At 42.4% G+C, this 19249-nt stretch overlaps 1 protein-coding gene across 2 annotated transcripts; it reads right to left on the bottom strand.

The window, feature by feature from the left end:
• Positions 1-1173: 1173 nt before the first annotated feature.
• On the bottom strand, positions 1174-18753 carry LOC115438117 (calpain-5). 2 transcript variants are annotated; one of them, XM_030161499.1, is made up of 13 exons: positions 18229-18753; positions 12747-12918; positions 10941-11072; positions 9458-9669; positions 7981-8173; positions 7264-7454; positions 6916-6993; positions 5219-5651; positions 4582-4704; positions 3583-3779; positions 3102-3217; positions 2811-2947; positions 1174-1898 (listed from the first exon to the last, which is right to left on the bottom strand). In XM_030161499.1, exons 2-13 carry the CDS (start codon positions 12909-12911, stop codon positions 1722-1724), a joined length of 2154 nt encoding a protein of 717 aa, XP_030017359.1. In that variant the 5' UTR covers positions 12912-12918; positions 18229-18753; the 3' UTR covers positions 1174-1721. The 2 variants fall into 2 exon arrangements, with proteins under 2 accessions (XP_030017359.1, XP_030017358.1); XM_030161498.1 differs by lacking the exon at positions 18229-18753 and having other exon boundaries at positions 12747-13222.
• Positions 18754-19249: the final 496 nt, after the last annotated feature.

The raw sequence follows: 19249 nt of genomic DNA, 5'->3' as shown, positions 1-19249 counted from the left end.
ATAAATATAATTTTAACAATATTCTGCCTCTTCTTCATCCTTTCTACGTGTGCATTCTGGATCAGATCTACAAAGACACTAAACAGTTCACAACAGGCAGAAAAGAGTTCAAACTGGACTGAATTTAATACAGACATTTCAGGTTGGGCACATTTTATTGGTACAGGAGAGTTTGGAAATGGAATTTTTCTGTATTTTCAGAATTTAATGTGATTTTTTGCACTAAAACAAAGAAAAATTTGAAGTTGTTATTATTTATAGGCATAATGTAACATTATTTCACATCAAACCAAGAAGAAAATATGCAGTCATTATTTTATATATATATTATTATTTTAACGCAGATGATGTTGGTCTGTTTGTGGAACCAGAACTAAAAGGAGTTTTTGAGAATTTTTGCACTTTTTAAATTCATCCCACGGGCCGGATTGAAACCTTTGGGGGGGGGGGGGGGGGGGGGGGGGGGGCACATTTGGGCCCTGGACCACATGTTTGACACCCCTGGTTCATTTTCAGTTGATTTTTGCTCTTTTTTTTCCAACAGATGAAATTTAAATCCACTAAACCAGACTGGACTTGAACATCTGACACACATTCCCATCAGTCTGACTGAAAATGAAAGAGGAAGCTCCTGTCCTTCAGTTTTAATCTTCCTTAAACCCATGAACAAAGTCAGTGTTCATAGTTTGATTTTAAATATGCAGAAGTTTAAAAACACACGTCTGGATTTAATGTCAGTGAAACGTCTCCTGTTTTTAGCCTGAGGAGATCCACCTGATGGGGTTTAGGACGTGAACCTAGACCTGGACTTAGACCACATTCACTGCAGGTTTTAACACAAAACTAGTATTTTTTTGGTGAAATCTGATTTTTTTGGGTGTTTGTTCATATCCCACATTAAATACTACTTCTTTAAATCTATAGTATTTAAATCTATCGTATTTAAATTTACATTTTAAACAGTGAACCAACTATTTTAGAAGGTAGTTTGTATTTACTTAAAAATCCAAACTGCTGTTTTGATTTTGTTCTTTTTCCGCTGACGCACACTGAAACACTATAAATGCAGTTGAATTCACAGTTGAATTCACAGTTGAATTCACAGTTGAAATCCTCCTTCAACATCCAATCAGAGCGTCAGATGAAACTCACACACAGTCCAGTTCATTGAAGACACGCCTTTAATAGTTTGTATCCAAAAATACAAAAGCAAAAACAAATGCGTTCAGACGTTCAGAAAAAAACAACTAAAAAAATAAATAAGCAATTTATAGAAAATGGCTGAAATCTATAGAAAAAAGAAATGAAAAAAAGAAATGATGTCAGTGTCACACACACATACGAACTCGTGTTTATTTAAAGTGCAAAGTGGGGGCCGACTGTAATAAAATGGACCAAACTGATGCACAAATACGACAAAAAAAAGCACCTCACACACGAACTGATGTTTATTTCAGGTACAAACTGGGGACCGACTGTCATAAAATGGACCAAAAGGCACCTGAAGACCACTGACTTCCATCCCATAATAATCCTTTCTGTGAGTCGTTGTGGGCGGGGCCATAGTACATCCAGACCAACTGTGAACGTGTTCAATAACCTCACCAGGTCTGAACTGGATCCTCTGGGAAAACATGGACGCTGTCATCGTACATTTGCGTAGTTTCGGGTAAATCCGATAAAACCTGCGTTTGTTCGGATTTGGATCACATGATGCGTCGTCATAAATCCTCGAGGCAGACGCTGGACGACGTCTCCACGTAAACACAACCTCTGGATCCGGAACGGGATCGGCCGCCTCGTAGGTCCATCACGTGACTCCGCCCCCTCTCGGACTCGGCGGTCTGGAGTCGAGCTTCGCCCAGAACAGAGTCCCACAGAAAACCTCTGGTCCAGACCTGAAGAGGACACGCCAGAGACCGGTTCAGATCACAGACCGGTTCAGACCCCAGTCTGTGGACCCGTCTAATTCAGGTGTTTGTTTTCTAACAGGACTCTGGGATCCAAAACTATAAGGACTAATGTCAGATTAGAGTTTAATATTATGGGATAGATATTGATTATTAATACTGATGTTTATATTGACCATCTGACCACTGGAGACATGAGGTGTCCACATATTTATGTCCACATAGTTCAGAAACAATATTTACACTGAACAAAAATGAACAAAATAATTAAAAATGAACAAAAACAACCAAAATAATCAACAAATTAAATAAAATGATCAACAAAATGAACAAAAACCGAATAAAGTACAAAGAAAAAAAGCTGATAAACTATATTGTATATATTGTATTGTATGTCTGTATATACTGTATTTTATATATATTATATATATTGTGTAAATGTGGGTGTATTAGAGTCAACAGACACACCTCAATGCAGATGTAGTTTATATTGTATATATTGTATTGTATGTAGTGTATATATTGCTTATATTGTATATATGGATTTTATTGTATATGTAGTATATATTTTGCATTGTATATATCATTTATATTGTATATATTGTGTATATTTTTATTATATATATTGTTTACATTGTTTATATTGCTTATATTTTATATATTGTTTTTATTGTATATATTGTATTGTACGTAGTGTATATATTGCTTATATTGTATATATATTTTTATTGTATATAAACACCTCGATGCAGATGTTGTTTATCTTGTATATCTGTATATACTGTATTATATGTAGTGTGTGTGTATATATATATATATATATATATATATATATATATATATATATATATATATATATATATATATTTTTTTTTTTTTTTTTAAATTGTCTATAAACACCTCGATGCAGATGTGCGTCTGAGGGTCTCGTCTGTAGAAGATGGTTCGGATGTTAAACTCAGGGTTTCCGTCCGACTTAAACACCGGCGTCTTTATGACGGCGTCTTCACATCGGAGGATGGCGTAGACGTCTGGAGCTGTGGACCATCGAACCGTAGAGACAAAAGACAAAAGACAGGGTTCAGGGTTAAAAAGACGGTTCAAGACGATGGAGGGTAACAAAAAAAACAGACTAGTGTACTGTGTGATGCTGAATCTGTTTGGTTTTTTGTTGGCGTGTTGTGGACAGACCAGGCCGTTTGGGGCGGAGTCCAGACGCTCTGCGCAGGTGAACGGTGGTGACGACGGCGGGCTGAGGTAGAAAACACTGGAACGCCGAAGGGGGGGGTAAGTCCTCCAGCAGCTCCCTGAGAACCAACCGACAGCAGGAAGAGGAGGGTTAAAGGGACTGACGGACAGGTGGAGGTTCAGGAGACAGGAAGTACAACAGGAAGTACACATGGAAACAGGAAGTACACATGGAGACAGGAAGTACACATGGAAACAGGAAGTACACATGGAGACAGGAAGTACACATGGAGACAGGAAGTACACATGGAAAAAGGAAGTACACATGGAGACAGGAAGTACACATGGAAACAGGAAGTACACATGGAAACAGGAAGTACACATGGAGACAGGAAGTACACATGGAAACAGGAAGTACACATGGAAACAGGAAGTACACATGGAGACAGGAAGTACTTGTGAAAACAGGACATTGAACGCCTACCTGAGCTCGATGTGGGAATGGGAGAAGAGTCGTAGCAGGAAGTGACCTTTGGCGCCAGGCAGGAAGGTGGTTGGCACGACGACGTAGCGACCCGGCGCCAACTCTGCCCTGAGCGTCACGCTCCGAGAGTCCATGTAGACGGAGCTGGAGGCCTGTTCCACCACGCAGTGAACCCGAGTACAGCGGTTCACCTCCACCTGCCGAACACCGAGGACCAGAAGGTACGTTCACTGAGGACGTTCACGGGTCCGTCAGCCATTGTAATGAAGCAAACGTCTTAGGAATGTTTGGAAGTTTGGTTGGAATGTCCTCAAATTTAACACAGATGTTCACTTTGCACTCGAGGATGAACTCGTTCTATTTTAGTGGATGAAGTTTAACTTTGTTCATTAGAAAAATTAAAGGTAATTAAAGTCAGAATTCACTTTTAGTAACCCTAAGACAACACATGATTCTAATCCGCATTTCCACTACGTGGTATTGGCTCGACTCAACTCGACTCGGCCTTTTTGCATTTCCATTATGAAAAAGGACCTGGAATCTGGTACTGGTTTTTTGGTATCGCCTCCGCCGAGGTTCCAGGACTGGGGACCAGATACTAAAGGTGACACTGTGTAAACACTGCAGACCACTAATTGGTCAGAGTCGTCTCTGTGCCCCGCCCTTTTACAAAAAAGCTTCCAGTAAATCTGTCAGTAGGTGAATCCACATGATGACCGTCTGTAGAACTATACCACGGTTTGTCCAGGAGGTTCAGACGGAAAAATTCAGCGTGACTTTGACGAGACAACACGCAACGAGTAAGTTTATCAGAAACTCTGAGCAGACGACACAGAAGTAATGCACCGCATCGCTATGACGACCAGGTACTGGAAAGTGGGTAGTATCCTGGAATGGAAACGGTCTGGAATAGGACCTGGTACCAGAGTGGAGTCGAGCCAGTTCCACGTGGTGGAAACACGGCATTAGACAGTAGACAGCTGTTCCTGACGTTCTCACCCTCAGAACCTCAAACCCGATGGGCAGGTTCTCCCCGTCTCCGTCCTTCCTCCGAATCCTTCGGTCCTCCTGCTGAAGACACATCAGAACCTCCTCCTCTTTTCTTCTCACGTCAAACATAAACTAAAGAAACAGGAAGTTAACTATTGAGTAAACAGTTAAATTTATTTAAATATTTAAAATAAATGGTACATTTTGAACGCTCACCACAGACACGTCAGCGCTTAAAGGGTTAGCTAACCGTATCTGTATAATGGATGCAGGTGTTTTTGTACAAAACCTCGTTGATGGTAACGAAGAATAATTATAGAATCATGATAGTCTTGCAAGCCACGTCAACAGATGAGGTCCAATCAGAAGACGGAGTCTGATGACGATGCGAACTCCAACCCATTGTTTGGGGTGGAGTCACCCAACAAGACAACTGTCAAACCACACCCAGAATTTGGGGCTTTTTGCGACTTGAGTTCCTGCGTGAGCCCTCGTCCAGACAGACCAGCGCTGGCTTTAATATTTCACATGTGATCAGAATAAATTTTTAAACTGCGACCAAGTGCGTCCTGAACTCGTCTTTGAAGCTTTCGATGAACGAACACAAATTAGCCTTACAGTAACCATGGTAACGGCGCAGCTTTACCTGTGGATTGTGCAGGAAGGTGTCCCTGTGGTTGATGCACCCTCCACATCGACTCCTCCGGTCCACCTGGACCTCCCAGACTCCGCTGAGCCGGACCTCGACGTCATCCTCTGCTGTTGCTTGGACGGTCTTGTCTTTTTTCCCAGAATTCCCCTCTTTGGTTCGGCCCCGTTGACTCTCCCAGAGTTGCGCCTCCTTTCGGTTTCCGCGCTGCTGTTGTTGTTGTTGTTTGGTCGGTCCAGTTGCGGTGATTTTCTTTCCCGGGGTCATGGAGTGTTTGGTGGGAGGTCCAGCGGTGCTGGGCGGGGCCGGGGCCCAGTCTCCGTAACAGAACACCTCCCTCCAATGGGACCCGGGCCACAACACCGGCCCCTCCACCAGATGACACAGCACCACGTCAGTGAAGTAACGGCAGAAGTCCTCAAAGGCCATCCTGAAGGACCAACAAAACACCACAGGACGGACTGAGACAGACCAGTCTGAGTGTCCAGTCCAGTCCAGTCCAGTCTGTCCAGTCCAGTCCAGTCTGTCCAAAATCTACAAGATCACATAAATATGCATGACACTTTGAATTATTAGCGCGTTATCGGTACACATTATAAGGTTTATGTGTATATGTTCATGCTGTTATCAGCCCCCTGTGCAACCTGAATAAATACGTTAAATACCACGTACTGAGGGTTAGGGTTAGGGTTAGGGTTAGGGGTTTAGGATTAGGGTTAGGGTTATTTGAACCGGAGATCTTGGTGTAAACTGACATGCGATCAAATAGTGTTGAATAACATGTGAAAATGCGTCGGTACAACGGTGTTTCATATTCAGAACACAGGAGTCGCAAGTGAATTCAAAGTTTTTGTAGTTGAAATTGACCAAGTTCTGTCAAATAAAATCAGTCATTATACATATAATATAGATCATTATATATACAATAGTCATTTCAAATCTGTTCTTGACGGTATAAAGTTCCACCCTAACTCTAACCTATAGTCCAGGTCCATTTTTTGGTGGATTAACCCCTTCAGTTCCATGGACTGGACTTCAGACTTGGTGGTTGACATTATTCCCTCCTCCAGGAGGTTTTGTGATCACTTTGTTTTGTTTGTTTGTTTGTTTGTTTGTTCTCATCTTCAGTGTAAAACTCTTCCACCCATCTTTCCCAGATCTTCCCCACAGATAGGCCTAGGCCCTGGGACCAACCCAGTCCATTTTGGTCCCAGTAGGACAAAGTTCAAGGTCACAGCAAGGTCACAACATCTACAGTTTTCCATCTGTCATCACTGAGACATTTTCCAAAATTCATAAAAATTTCGAAACAACTCCGATTCTCCTCCAGTTGGATCCACCTGTAGCTTAGAACAATCTCTTGTATGTGGAACTAAATTGTCCACATCCACTGTGGAATGTGGACTCTGTGGACATTTACACTGAACACTGAAAATCCCATTTCCCACACATTTAAAATTAGAACTCAACTAATATTGATGTGAATTGAATCTAATTGGACAGACACATGACTGGGACCAGATTCAACTGTTTGTGTGTATGGAACAACCTGGAAACTGTTGGATTTAAACAGAAACAGTGGATCCACACATGCACAGAGTTCAGGCTGAAGGAGGAGCTCTGAGTTCTGAACACTGGTTTCTCATTCTTCCGTTAAACCTCGCAGATGTGAAGTAAATACAGTGCTACAGTACCAGAACTCTCCGACGTCTCGGACCACCAGGCCCACGCTGTCCCTCTGTGTTCGGCCCATCTGCTGCCACTGCTGCGACCTGCAGGGGGCGTTCAAGGACCGTTAACTCCGTCTGAACACACGGAAATCCCATGAAAACATCAGCAGAGTTTGAAGGGCTGTTCAGGTTTATGAGTCTGCTGTGGCTTCGACTGAAGGTTCAGATGGAAACATTAGTCTAATGAGGGGGAACCTGTAAAAGGCCTCAACTGTTGTAAACTGTTCTCAGTTGGGGGGGGACTGGTGGGGGGGTCCCTGAGCTCCTACATAACCAACATGTGCTGGATCCAACCCAGGTGGCCCCACCCACCTCTGGCTCCAGGCCCCCGTCCAGTCCGTGCTCCCCCAGGGGTTCCTCATTCGCACCATGAGCAGGCGGGAAACGCCGTTCTGCAGCGAGGACTCAGACGCACGCAGCTTCTTCACCGCCGTGATCCCGTAGGCGTGGCCTCGCACCAGACCGCAATCCAACACCGACTCCACCACCTCACCCTCTGCTGGCTGACACACCAACACCATCATCTTCATCATCATCATCATCATCACCACCATCATCATCTTCATCATCATCATCACCACCATCATCATCATCATCACCATCATCATCATCATCATTATCACCACCACCATCATCATCTTCATCATCATCATGATTATCATCTTCATCATCATCATCACCACCATCATCATCTTCATCATCACCACCATCATCATCATCTTCATCACCACCATCATCGTCATCATCACCACCATCTTCATCATCATCATCACCACCACCATCACCACCGTCACCACCATCTTCATCATCATCATCATCATCACCATCATCATCATCTTCATCATCACAATCATCATCATCTTCATCATCACCACCACCACCATCATCATCTTCATCATCACAATCATCATCATCATCTTCATCACCACCACCACCATCACCACCGTCACCACCATCTTCATTATCATCATTGTCATCACCACCACCACCATCATCATCATCATCATCTTCATCTTCATCCTTCCGTACCCGTATGGAGCAGGTGATCAGAGCTTTGCGTTCGTGGGCCTTGGCCAGTGTCTGAAACAGCGTCCTCCTGTGGTCTGCGTGCTGGTCCAGGACCTGGCGGTCCAGACTGAGGGGCTCTGAAACCCCCCCGGTGAAGTCCACCAGGGCCTCGGCGGTGTTCCCTCCCTCCAGGGCTTCGTAGCAGCCGTTGAGCCTAGAGCGAGCACAACACATGAGCTCACACACTGACTCAAGTCCAGATGATCAGAGCAGGCCGTGGGAAACGAGCTCGTTAATGAGAGGAAACCAGTTAGTGACGACGGGGGAGGGGTCAGCCCGAGGCCTGGGGAGGAGGAGGCGGTCTCAGGAAACCCTCAAGACCACCAGGCCAACCAGAGGTCAGCCAGAGGTCACCCAGTGGTTTGGACGGTGTAGAGCTGACCGTTTGCATTTTGGCCGTTGTCAGTTGGGTTTATGGAGCCAGACACGACCATATAAGGGTGAAGCCCCGCCCCCTCCAACTCGGCCCCATCAGGTCTTATTCATCACAACATAATACAGGTTTTTCCTCAGAAAACTGTGATAAATGTTTGCGAAGTTTAAGGATTTCTTTAAGTTTTTAAGTGGATTTTCCATCGAACATCTGCGCAAAACTTTACCGATATTTACTAAATGTCAAAAAAACAGAAGTGCGTAATGTGGGTTTTTCCATTAAATCACAAATGTGATGATTTGTTTATTTATTCTGGTGAGGTGTCAGTAGAAGTCCTTCCATAAACATGGCATCGAACATAAATATCAGGTTGATTTACAGATATATTCAGATTTAAACCACGGCTCATAATCAGACTTCAAAGGCCACGTCAATGTCTTATTGAGGCAGTGGAGCGTCTATAGCCCCGCCCCGTACACCTGAGAGCGTCTATAGCCCCGCCCCGTACGCCTGGGAGCGTCTGTAGCCCCGCCCCGTACACCTGAGAGCATCTATAGCCCCGCCCGTACACCTGGGAGCATCTAAAGCCCCGCCCCGTACACCTGGGAGCGTCTAAAGCCCCGCCCCGTACACCTGGGAGCGTCTGTAGCCCCGCCCCGTACACCTGAGAGCATCTATAGCCCCGCCCCGTACACCTGAGAGCATCTATAGCCCTGCCCCGTACACCTGAGAGCATCTATAGCCCTGCCCCGTACACCTGGGAGCGTCTAAAGCCCCGCCCCGTACACCTGAGAGTGTTTTGGTTCGCCTCAAAAATCTCCTCTTGGAAGAACAAAAACTTTTTATCGAAAAATAAGAGTTTTGGCGAAATTGTAGTTTTTCCATTGAGCTCATTTTTATGTGCAGGTTCTATTTATGGTTTTAATTGTTTTAAGTTCTTATAATATTATTGTTCTGGTTCTGATCCACTTTAGATCAGACTGGTCTGAATGTGGAACCTGAACTAACATGATGACTTCATCACACCAATGAAGGTCCACGTGGACCCGGTGGACCTGGACGTACTTGGCGTAGGCCTTCTCCAGGAGCGCGCTCCAGAACTCCCTGGGCGTGGCCGAGCGGCAGAAGAGCAGGACGCCGTCGGCGCTGACGGGCAGACGGTCGTCCACCACCACGTCCAACCATCGACCCAGACGCCAGAAGCGGAAATGGAAGATACCGGCGTACAGGTCCAGACGCTTAGGGTTCCACTCCTGGTCCACGTGGTCAGGGATGACCTGAGGATGAGGACCATGAAGACACAACCTTTTACAAACGTTGGACTATAATCTGATGATGGAGCTGGTCCTGCTAACGTCTACTGGACTTTATGATCAGACTGTATCTGAGCTGTTCTGTTTCACACAATATTCCATTTTCTATTAAAGAGGGGATTTTTTTTACTTCATACATTGAAGTTATTCCTAGAAAATATTAGTCGGCTCAATTAATTCATTTACTGTTGAAAACTTCTCAGAGAATATACAGTTTTGTCATAAATAGTTTTTTGTTTTAAATTTGGATTGTTTCTGATAATTATATGACTTCATAATTTCAGAGGAAAATGGAAGATTTGTCTAATTTATTTTCTTGTTAATTTAAATTGCAGATTCATAGTGTTTATTGTCATACGGAAACATGAATATAAAATATATATATTAAAAAAACAAGTACAAATAGATAAAAAAATAAATGAAAGATAGAACAAATGAGAAAAGGGCATCGTTTGAAAAAATACAAAGTGTAATTAATAGAAATGGTGTAATTCTATAATGGACATAATAATGTAATAATAATGGACAAACACACACACACACGTACATATATATATATACACACACACACACTTCACACATTTATATATTTATAAAGTGTATAAATCCCACCTTCTTCCATATATATACATATATATATAAAGTGTATAAACCTTCTTCCACATATATATACATATACATATAAAGTGTATAAACCTTCTTCCACATATATATACATATACATATAAAGTGTATAAACCTTCTTCCACATATATATACATATATATAAAGTGTGTAAACCTTCTTCCACATATATATATACATATATATAAAGTGTATAAACCTTCTTCCACATATATATACATATATATAAAGTGTGTAAACCTTCTTCCACATATATATACATATATATAAAGTGTATAAACCTTCTTCCACATATATATACATATATATAAAGTGTGTAAACCTTCTTCCACATATATATACATATATATAAAGTGTATAAACCTTCTTCCACATATATATACATATACATATAAAGTGTATAAACCTTCTTCCACATATATATACATATATATAAAGTGTGTAAACCTTCTTCCACATATATATACATATATATAAAGTGTATAAACCTTCTTCCACATATATATACATATATATAAAGTGTATAAACCTTCTTCCACATATATATACATATATATAAAGTGTATAAACCTTCGTCCACATATATATACATATATATAAAGTGTATAAACCTTCTTCCACAGCGTCGGTTCAGATGCGAGGCAGGAGATGGCGGCGACCATCCAACAGTTTCCCAGACTCCCCTGGTGCAGGTCACGGGTGCTGATGCCGTCCACAAACAGCCGAGGGTCTTTACAGATCTCCTGAACCAGAAGGGACCAGAGGGTTTTATGAGACCTGAGACCTGAGACCTGAGCCCGGGTTCAGGCTGAGGCGGATCCATCTGGACCCGTGGATCTGAGTTTGGACGAGGACCAGTAACAGGAGCCGACGGCGGTCATAAGCTCGTCAAACCAAACCTGAGACCAGCAACGAATCTGAGCCACTACCAAGATCAGGTCGGCACAAGTCCACATGAGGCCAGACCGGCCCAGGTCCTGCAGGTCCAGGTCTGTCATTACACATGATCCTTTTCACACCTTAACATCCAACCCCTGTTGAATCCACAGGGTTCAGATGGGACCCATCTGGGTTTAACACTGACCCTGACACTGAACCAGGTCCACAGGGTTTATTCAGCAGAAGGAAAGAAGAGAAGGAGACATAAGACGAACGAGAGGATCAAAGAGAGGACCATCAGACCCAAAGGACAAAAACAGACAAAGGAGACCATAAGGACGAAAAAAGGACAGAAAGAGACAAACGAGATATAAAATGTGTTTGTTTATGTTGATATAAGGGTTTTGGGTTTTTGTTGTTTTAAGGGTGGTGGTGTTATAAGGGTTTTTGTTGTTTTAAGGGTGATGGTGTTATAAGGGTTTTTGTTGTTTTAAGGGTGATGGTGTTATAAGGGTTTTTGTTGTTTTAAGGGTGGTGGTGTTATAAGGGTTTTTGTTGTTTTAAGGGTGGTGTTGTTTTCAAGGTTTTGTTGTTTTAAGGGCGGTGGTGTTAAAGGGTTTTAAAGTTTTAAGGCTTTTTGTTGTTTTAAGGGTTCTGTTGTTTTAAGGGTGGTGTTATTTTAAATGCTTTGTTGTTTTAAGGGTGGTGGTGTTAAAGGGTTTTAAAGTTTTAAGGCTTTTTGTTGTTTTAAGGGTTCTGTTGTTTTAAGGGTGGTGTTATTTTAAATGCTTTGTTGTTTTAAGGGTGGTGGTGTTAAAGGGTTTAAAGTTTTAAGGCTTTTTGTTGTTTTAAGGGTTCTGTTGTTTTAAGGGTGGTGTTATTTTAAATGCTTTGTTGTTTTAAGGGTGGTGGTGTTAAAGGGTTTTAAAGTTTTAAGGGTTTTTGTTGTTTTAAGGGTGGTGGTGTTAAAGGGTTTTAAAGTTTTAAGGGTTTTTGTTGTTTTAAGGGTGGTGGTGTTTTAATGGTTTTTGTTTTTTTAGGGTTTTTATTGTTTTAAGGGTGGTGTTATTTTAAGGGTCTTATTGTTTAAGGGTTTTTGTTGTTTTAAGGGTTTTTCCTGTTGTATGGGTGTTGTTTTAAGGGCGTTGGTGTTGTCATCATTTCTGCTCCCACTGACTCTGGGCAGTAAATAACCTGAAGCTCACATTTCTTTGTTTATATTAGTCGTCATCCTCGTCCATAAAAAGCCACAATAATCACCTCCACATTTACACTCCAATCACAACACGCCTCTAAAAACTGTCCAGGAGTTATTTCAATATTTTCTACTGTCGTCGTTGGCGTCACTCACTCCCACTGGGGTTCGGTTACACTGGCTGACGACGGCGCCCATAATAGACAGAGCTTTAATTAACCCCATCTGATGGAGACGAACCGAAACACGAAGCTGAGGAGGGGGAGGGGCTTCTGGACCGGCTTCTGGAGGTGTTTGGAGGTGTTTCTGGAGGTGTTTGCAGGTGTTTTGGAGGTGGACTCACCCTGGGCCTCTTCCAGGTCAGGCCCGGCGGTGGGTCCCTCTTGTAGAACAGGGACTGGGCCGTGGGGGGGAATAGGGGGTCTTTGAACAGGGCTCCTCGGCGGCGGCAGGACCTCCTCAGACTGTAGAAGTTCTGGTCCTGGTAGGAGACCACGGGCACCGGCATCCTGGTCCTGAACCAACCAGAAGAAAGAACTTTAAATGAATGAATTCGGACGGTCCGATAGAAACAGAACTGCCCCGAAAATATTAAATACATCAACAGAAAACATATGAAGACTCTGAGTTCGACATTGATTGGCTTCATCGGGTTTAATGGATAAATATAATTGGGTATCATCAGCGTAGCAATGAAAGTTGATGGACTGTTTTCTTATTAAGTTACCTAAAGGACGCATGTATGGGATAAACAGTACAGGTCCAAGAACCGAGCCTTGAGGTACTCCATAAACTAACTGTAGTGCACTGAGAGGATTCATTACCTCCGCCAAGGAGGTTATGTTTTTGCCAGGGTTTGTTTGTTTGTTTGTTTGTTTGTTTGTTTGTTTGTCTGTCCGTTAGTGTGCAACATAACTCAAAAAGTTATGGACAGATTTGGATGAAATTTTCAGGGTTTGTTGGAAATGGGCCCCCCCGTGGGCCCCCCCACCCCCGATCACCACCAAAATGTAATCATTTCTTCCTTATCCCATTTCCAACAAACCCTGAAAATTTCATCAAAGTCTGTCCATAACTTTTTGAGTTATGTTGCACACTAACGGACAGACAAACAAACAAACAAACCCTGGCAAAAACATAACCTCCTTGGCGGAGGTAACCAGAGCCTTATCTGAAGCAGTTAGAAGGTCAGTGGTAACTCTGACCAGTGCCGTTTCTGTTCTATGATAAATAAAGATGTAAATGAACCTGATAAAACAGAATTATCTACTGATATTTAAGGAAAACAACTATTATTGAGTTAAACTTGTGTGAATCTGTTACATTTATGGAGTTAAACTGAGACCAGTCTGGAACTGGAGGGGTGTGGCCTCAGATGCATCCTGGGAGTTGTAGTCTAACAGTTTTTAATCATACTTTTTCATTTTCCACTTTAGGATGTCACTTAAGTCTATCATTCTGAAGACGTTTGAGTATGTGTGGGTTTGTTGGATTTGTAGTTTTTGTAGTTTTTTTCCTACTGCTCTTACAGGGTAACTGTTTCTGGCCTCAAATGCATCCTGGGAGTCGTAGTCTTTCCACTTTATGACATCACTATTTTGGAAACGCTGTTCTTATTTTTCCTTCAGTCCATCATTTTGAAGATGTTTGAGTATGTGTGGGTCCATGGGATTTGTAGTTTTTGTAGTTTTTTTTTACTGCTCTTACAGGGTCGATCAGTGCAACAGTTTGTAGCTTGAAATGCGTCCTGGGAGTTGTAGTCTAACAGTTTTTAACTATAGTTTTTCATTTTCCACTTTAGGATATCACTTAAGTCTACCATTTTGAAGATGTTTCAGTATGTGTGGGTTTGTTGGATTTGTAGTTTTTGTATTTTTTTCCCAACTTGTCTTACAGGGTCAATCAGTGCAACTGTTTGTGGCCTCAAATGCATCCTGGGAGTTGTAGTCTAACAATTTTTAACTATAGTTTTTCAATTTCCACATTATAGTGTTTACTTTTGCTTTAGTCCATCATTTTGAGTATGTTTGAGTATGTTTAGGTTCATGGGATTTGTAGTTTTTTTTCTACTGCTCTTACAGGGTAACTGTTTGTGGCCTGAAATGCCTCCTGGGAGTTGTAGTCTAACAGTTTTTAACCAAAGTTTTTCAGTTTCCAGTTTGTATTGTTGCTGATTTTTGCTTCAGTCCATCATTTTGAGGATGTTTGAGTACGTGTGGGTTCATGGGGTTTGTAGTTTTTTGTAGTTTTTGTAGTTTTTGTTCCTGTGGGGTCACTCAGTGCACCTCTTTGTAAGTGTTTTGGTTTCCACTCATCTGAACCAGCCTCAGCCTCAGCGTCAGCCTCAGCAGCTCAGGTGTTGCTCGCTGGAGCGTCGGTGTTTGTTGTCGCGAGGCTTTGCCAAACTCCGCCTCCAGGGTCAGATGGAGGCCACCACACTGACCCTGCAGGTCCGGGCACATGCCTGGGGGGTCAGCGTTATCCAAGCCTGGTTTAGGTTTTCAGGGACGACACTCCGAACAAATTCAACAGGTTTGAACCAACGCACCAGTGTCCACCTTTAATTGAAGTCCTGTTTGAGTATGTGTCCTTTTCAGAGCTTCCTCTGGTTCAGAAGGATCTGTTTCATTTATTTACTATTATTTAGTTCATTATGTTGATGATTTTGTTCATTTTTCTTCATTTTGTTGATTATTTTCATTATTTTTGTTGATTTTTGATAAGATTAGATGCCATGAACAGTTTTTTATCTTCAGGATGAGCCTTTCCATCATCGTGTCAGCACATTCATGTAAAAACAGACTTTCCTCTTAAATATAAAGGGTTCAACTCATGTTCGTTCAGGTTCCACATATAAACCAATACGATCTAAAGTGGACCAGAACCAGTCAAATAATCACAGAATAATCTAATGTAAATTAACAGGCGGCTGTGCGTCAGTTGGTGGGACAGGTCATCCAGTGACTGAAGGGTTGGTGGTTTGAATCCTGGCTCCGACTGTCCACATGTCCAAGTGTCCACATGTCCAAGTGTCCTTAAAAGACACTGGACCTAAACTTTTCCCAGTTGGACCTGGAGACTTTAAAGCACTTTGGACACCATGAGGGTGAATAAAATACACTATAGAAGTACAGTTAAATCCACATGTTTAAAGGTTAAATTTAAAGGTTTAAATGTTAAATTTAAAGGTTCCTCCGTTAACATGTTTACAGTGCGGTGTGTTTTTTTACAGTGTTGTTCTGGGAACCACAGCTGCCAGTTTTGGGGTTTTTTTTCATAAAAACAACAGGATATTTTTTACAGCGTAGGAGTTTGTGTCCAATAGAAATAAACAAACACATAAACAAAGTGTTGTCGATGCCAAACCAAACTGCACCGTCACCATCATCAGACTGACACTGAGTATCAGATGGACCAGGGTGTGTGTGTGTGTGTGTGTGTGTGTTCACCTGTGCTCATGTTACCTGTCAGTTTTCATGGCCACGCCCACATTAACAGGTTCAAACAGCTACAGGTGTGAAACAGATTAAACTGAACCTTCTACCTGTCTACTGACACTGAGAGAACGGAAGATTTACTCTGAACCAACAACATACGACAGATGACGTATGACATCACATGACATCACATGACATCACATGACATCACATGACCTGTGTCCTCATTGTTTTGGATCCCAGACCCCTGTTAGAACACAAACACCTGGAGTTTGGAATCTTGACTCTGTGAACAGATGACGGTCCAAACAGTAGGAGTGAAAATGTCAGTCTGGTCCAGTCTTAGTCAGTCTTCACTGCCAAAAAGGCACTTTAGCACACATTTAGACTCCCAACAGGACACTTTAGCACACATTTAGACTCCCAACAGGACACTTTAGCACACATTTAGACTCCCAACAGGACACTTTAGCACACATTTAGACTCCCAACAGGACACTTTAGCACACATTTAGACTCCCAACAGGACACTTTAGCACACATTTAGACTCCCAACAGGACACTTTAGCACACATTTAGACTCCCAACAGGACACTTTAGCACACATTTAGACTCCCAACAGGACACTTTAGCACACATTTAGACTCCCAACAGGACACTTTAGCACACATTTAGACTCCAAGAGGACACTTTAGCACACATTTAGACTCCCAACAGGACACTTTAGCACACATTTAGACTCCAAGAGGACACTTTAGCACACATTTAGACTCCAAGAGGACACTTTAGCACACATTTAGACTCCCAACAGGACACTTTAGCACACATTTAGACTCCCAACAGGACACTTTAGCACACATTTAGACTCCCAACAGGACACTTTAGCACACATTTAGACTCCCAACAGGACACTTTAGCACACATTTAGACTCCCAACAGGACACTTTAGCACACATTTAGACTCCCAACAGGACACTTTAGCACACATTTAGACTCCCAACAGGACACTTTAGCACACATTTAGACTCCCAACAGGACACTTTAGCACACATTTAGACTCCCAACAGGACACTTTAGCACACATTTAGACTCCAAGAGGACACTTTAGCACACATTTAGACTCCCAACAGGACACTTTAGCACACATTTAGACTCCCAACAGGACACTTTAGCACACATTTAGACTCCAAGAGGACACTTTAGCACACATTTAGACTCCAAGAGGACACTTTAGCACACATTTAGACTCCCAACAGGACACTTTAGCACACATTTAGACTCCCAACAGGACACTTTAGCACACATTTAGACTCCCAACAGGACACTTTAGCACACATTTAGACTCCCAACAGGACACTTTAGCACACATTTAGACTCCAAGAGGACACTTTAGCACACATTTAGACTCCCAACAGGACACTTTAGCACACATTTAGACTCCCAACAGGACACTTTAGCACACATTTAGACTCCCAACAGGACACTTTAGCACACATTTAGACTCCAAGAGGACACTTTAGCACACATTTAGACTCCCAACAGGACACTTTAGCACACATTTAGACTCCCAACAGGACACTTTAGCACACATTTAGACTCCCAACAGGACACTTTAGCACACATTTAGACTCCCAACAGGACACTTTAGCACACATTTAGACTCCCAGGAGGACACTTTAGCACACATTTAGACTCCCAACAGGACACTTTAGCACACATTTAGACTCCAAGAGGACACTTTAGCACACATTTAGACTCCAAGAGGACACTTTAGCACACATTTAGACTCCCAACAGGACACTTTAGCACACATTTAGACTCCAAGAGGACACTTTAGCACACATTTAGATTCCCAAGAGGACACTTTAGCACACATTTGACTCCCAAGAGGACACTTTAGCACACATTTAGACTCCCAAGAGGACACTTTAGCACACATTTAGACTCCCAACAGGACACTTTAGCACACATTTAGACTCCAAGAGGACACTTTAGCACACATTTAGATTCCCAAGAGGACACTTTAGCACACATTTAGACTCCCAAGAGGACACTTTAGCACACATTTGACTCCCAAGAGGACACTTTAGCACACATTTAGACTCCCAAGAGGACACTTTAGCACACATTTGACTCCCAAGAGGACACTAGCACATGTTTTGGCTCCCAGGAGGACACTTTAGCGTGCGTTTTTCAACAATTGGGTCCTGGGGGGGGGGATTGTGACACAGTAGTTTTAATACATTTACATACATAAGTACATTTTAAACTAAATGTTTCCCTTTGTTTCAGCTGGTATTTAGACTGTTATAATTCTGTGGAACATTTGTCTTAAACTGGTCTGGTTCTACAGTTATGAGTCCAGCTGTAGTGGACGGTCCATCTTACCTTCAGTCCAGCTGAGTTCTTCAGAGCTGATCCCTGGAGGACACAGTCATGTCCTCCTGTCCTGGTTTACAGACAAACAGACGTCCACACTGAAGACCAGCGTCCTCTTCTGTCCACGTGGACCTGGTGGACCTGGTGGACCTGGTGGACCTGGGTGGACCTGGTGGACCTGGTGGACCTGCTGATGCCTGTGTGTGTGTTCCGTCCTGTGTGTATGATGCATGTGTGTGTCCATGTGCGTCCGTCCGTCCCTGACACCTGCTGACAGGCGTGGACGCTGTAACTGGATCTGCTGCTCCAGACAATAGGCCCACAGTGACATAACCTTCTGGGGCTGCTCCGTCAGATCCTCTTTCACTCACTCATCATCGTTTTCAGATCACTCACTGCTGAAGACGCTCTTCTTCTTCGTTCTGCCGTCGTCTCCGTCCTCCTCTGTCCTCGCCCTTATTTTATCGGAACTTCAGTGGAGTTCAGTTCTTCTGATGTGTCTGATGTCCTCCTCCTCCTCCTCCTCCTCCTCTTCTCTCTATCTTTACTCCTTCAGTATCTGTTGCTGTCGACTGTGTCAGCTCTGACACCTGAGAAAGCACCAGGCAAGCACCTTCTATTTTAACCACTTCATTCATACATAGAACGATATATATATATATATATATATATATATATATATATATATATATATATATATATATATATATATATATATATATGGTTTTTTATTTAGTTATTTTTCTTGTTGTTTTTTGTTGTTTCTTTTTAATTTTCTAAATAAAAAATAAATAGTGTAAATATGTTTATGACCAGGTTTAACCCTGCATCCAGACGTACGCCTTCACCTGATGTTACCTTTGGGTTCTTCATTTTTGGATTCTTCTATTTTTGAGTTCTTCTGTTCTTGGATTCTTCTATTTTTTTGGGTTCTTCTATTTTTGGTTTCTTCTATTTTTGGTTTCTTCTATTTTTGGGTTCTTCTATTTTTGGTTTCTTCTATTTTTGGGTTCTTCTATTTTTGGGTTCT

Source organism: Sphaeramia orbicularis, chromosome 18, assembly GCF_902148855.1.
Source record: "Sphaeramia orbicularis chromosome 18, fSphaOr1.1, whole genome shotgun sequence".
NCBI classification, from domain to species: Eukaryota; Metazoa; Chordata; class Actinopteri; order Kurtiformes; family Apogonidae; genus Sphaeramia; species Sphaeramia orbicularis.
Note: the sequence above shows the minus strand (reverse complement) of the source record. Positions and strands in the feature narration are given on the sequence as shown.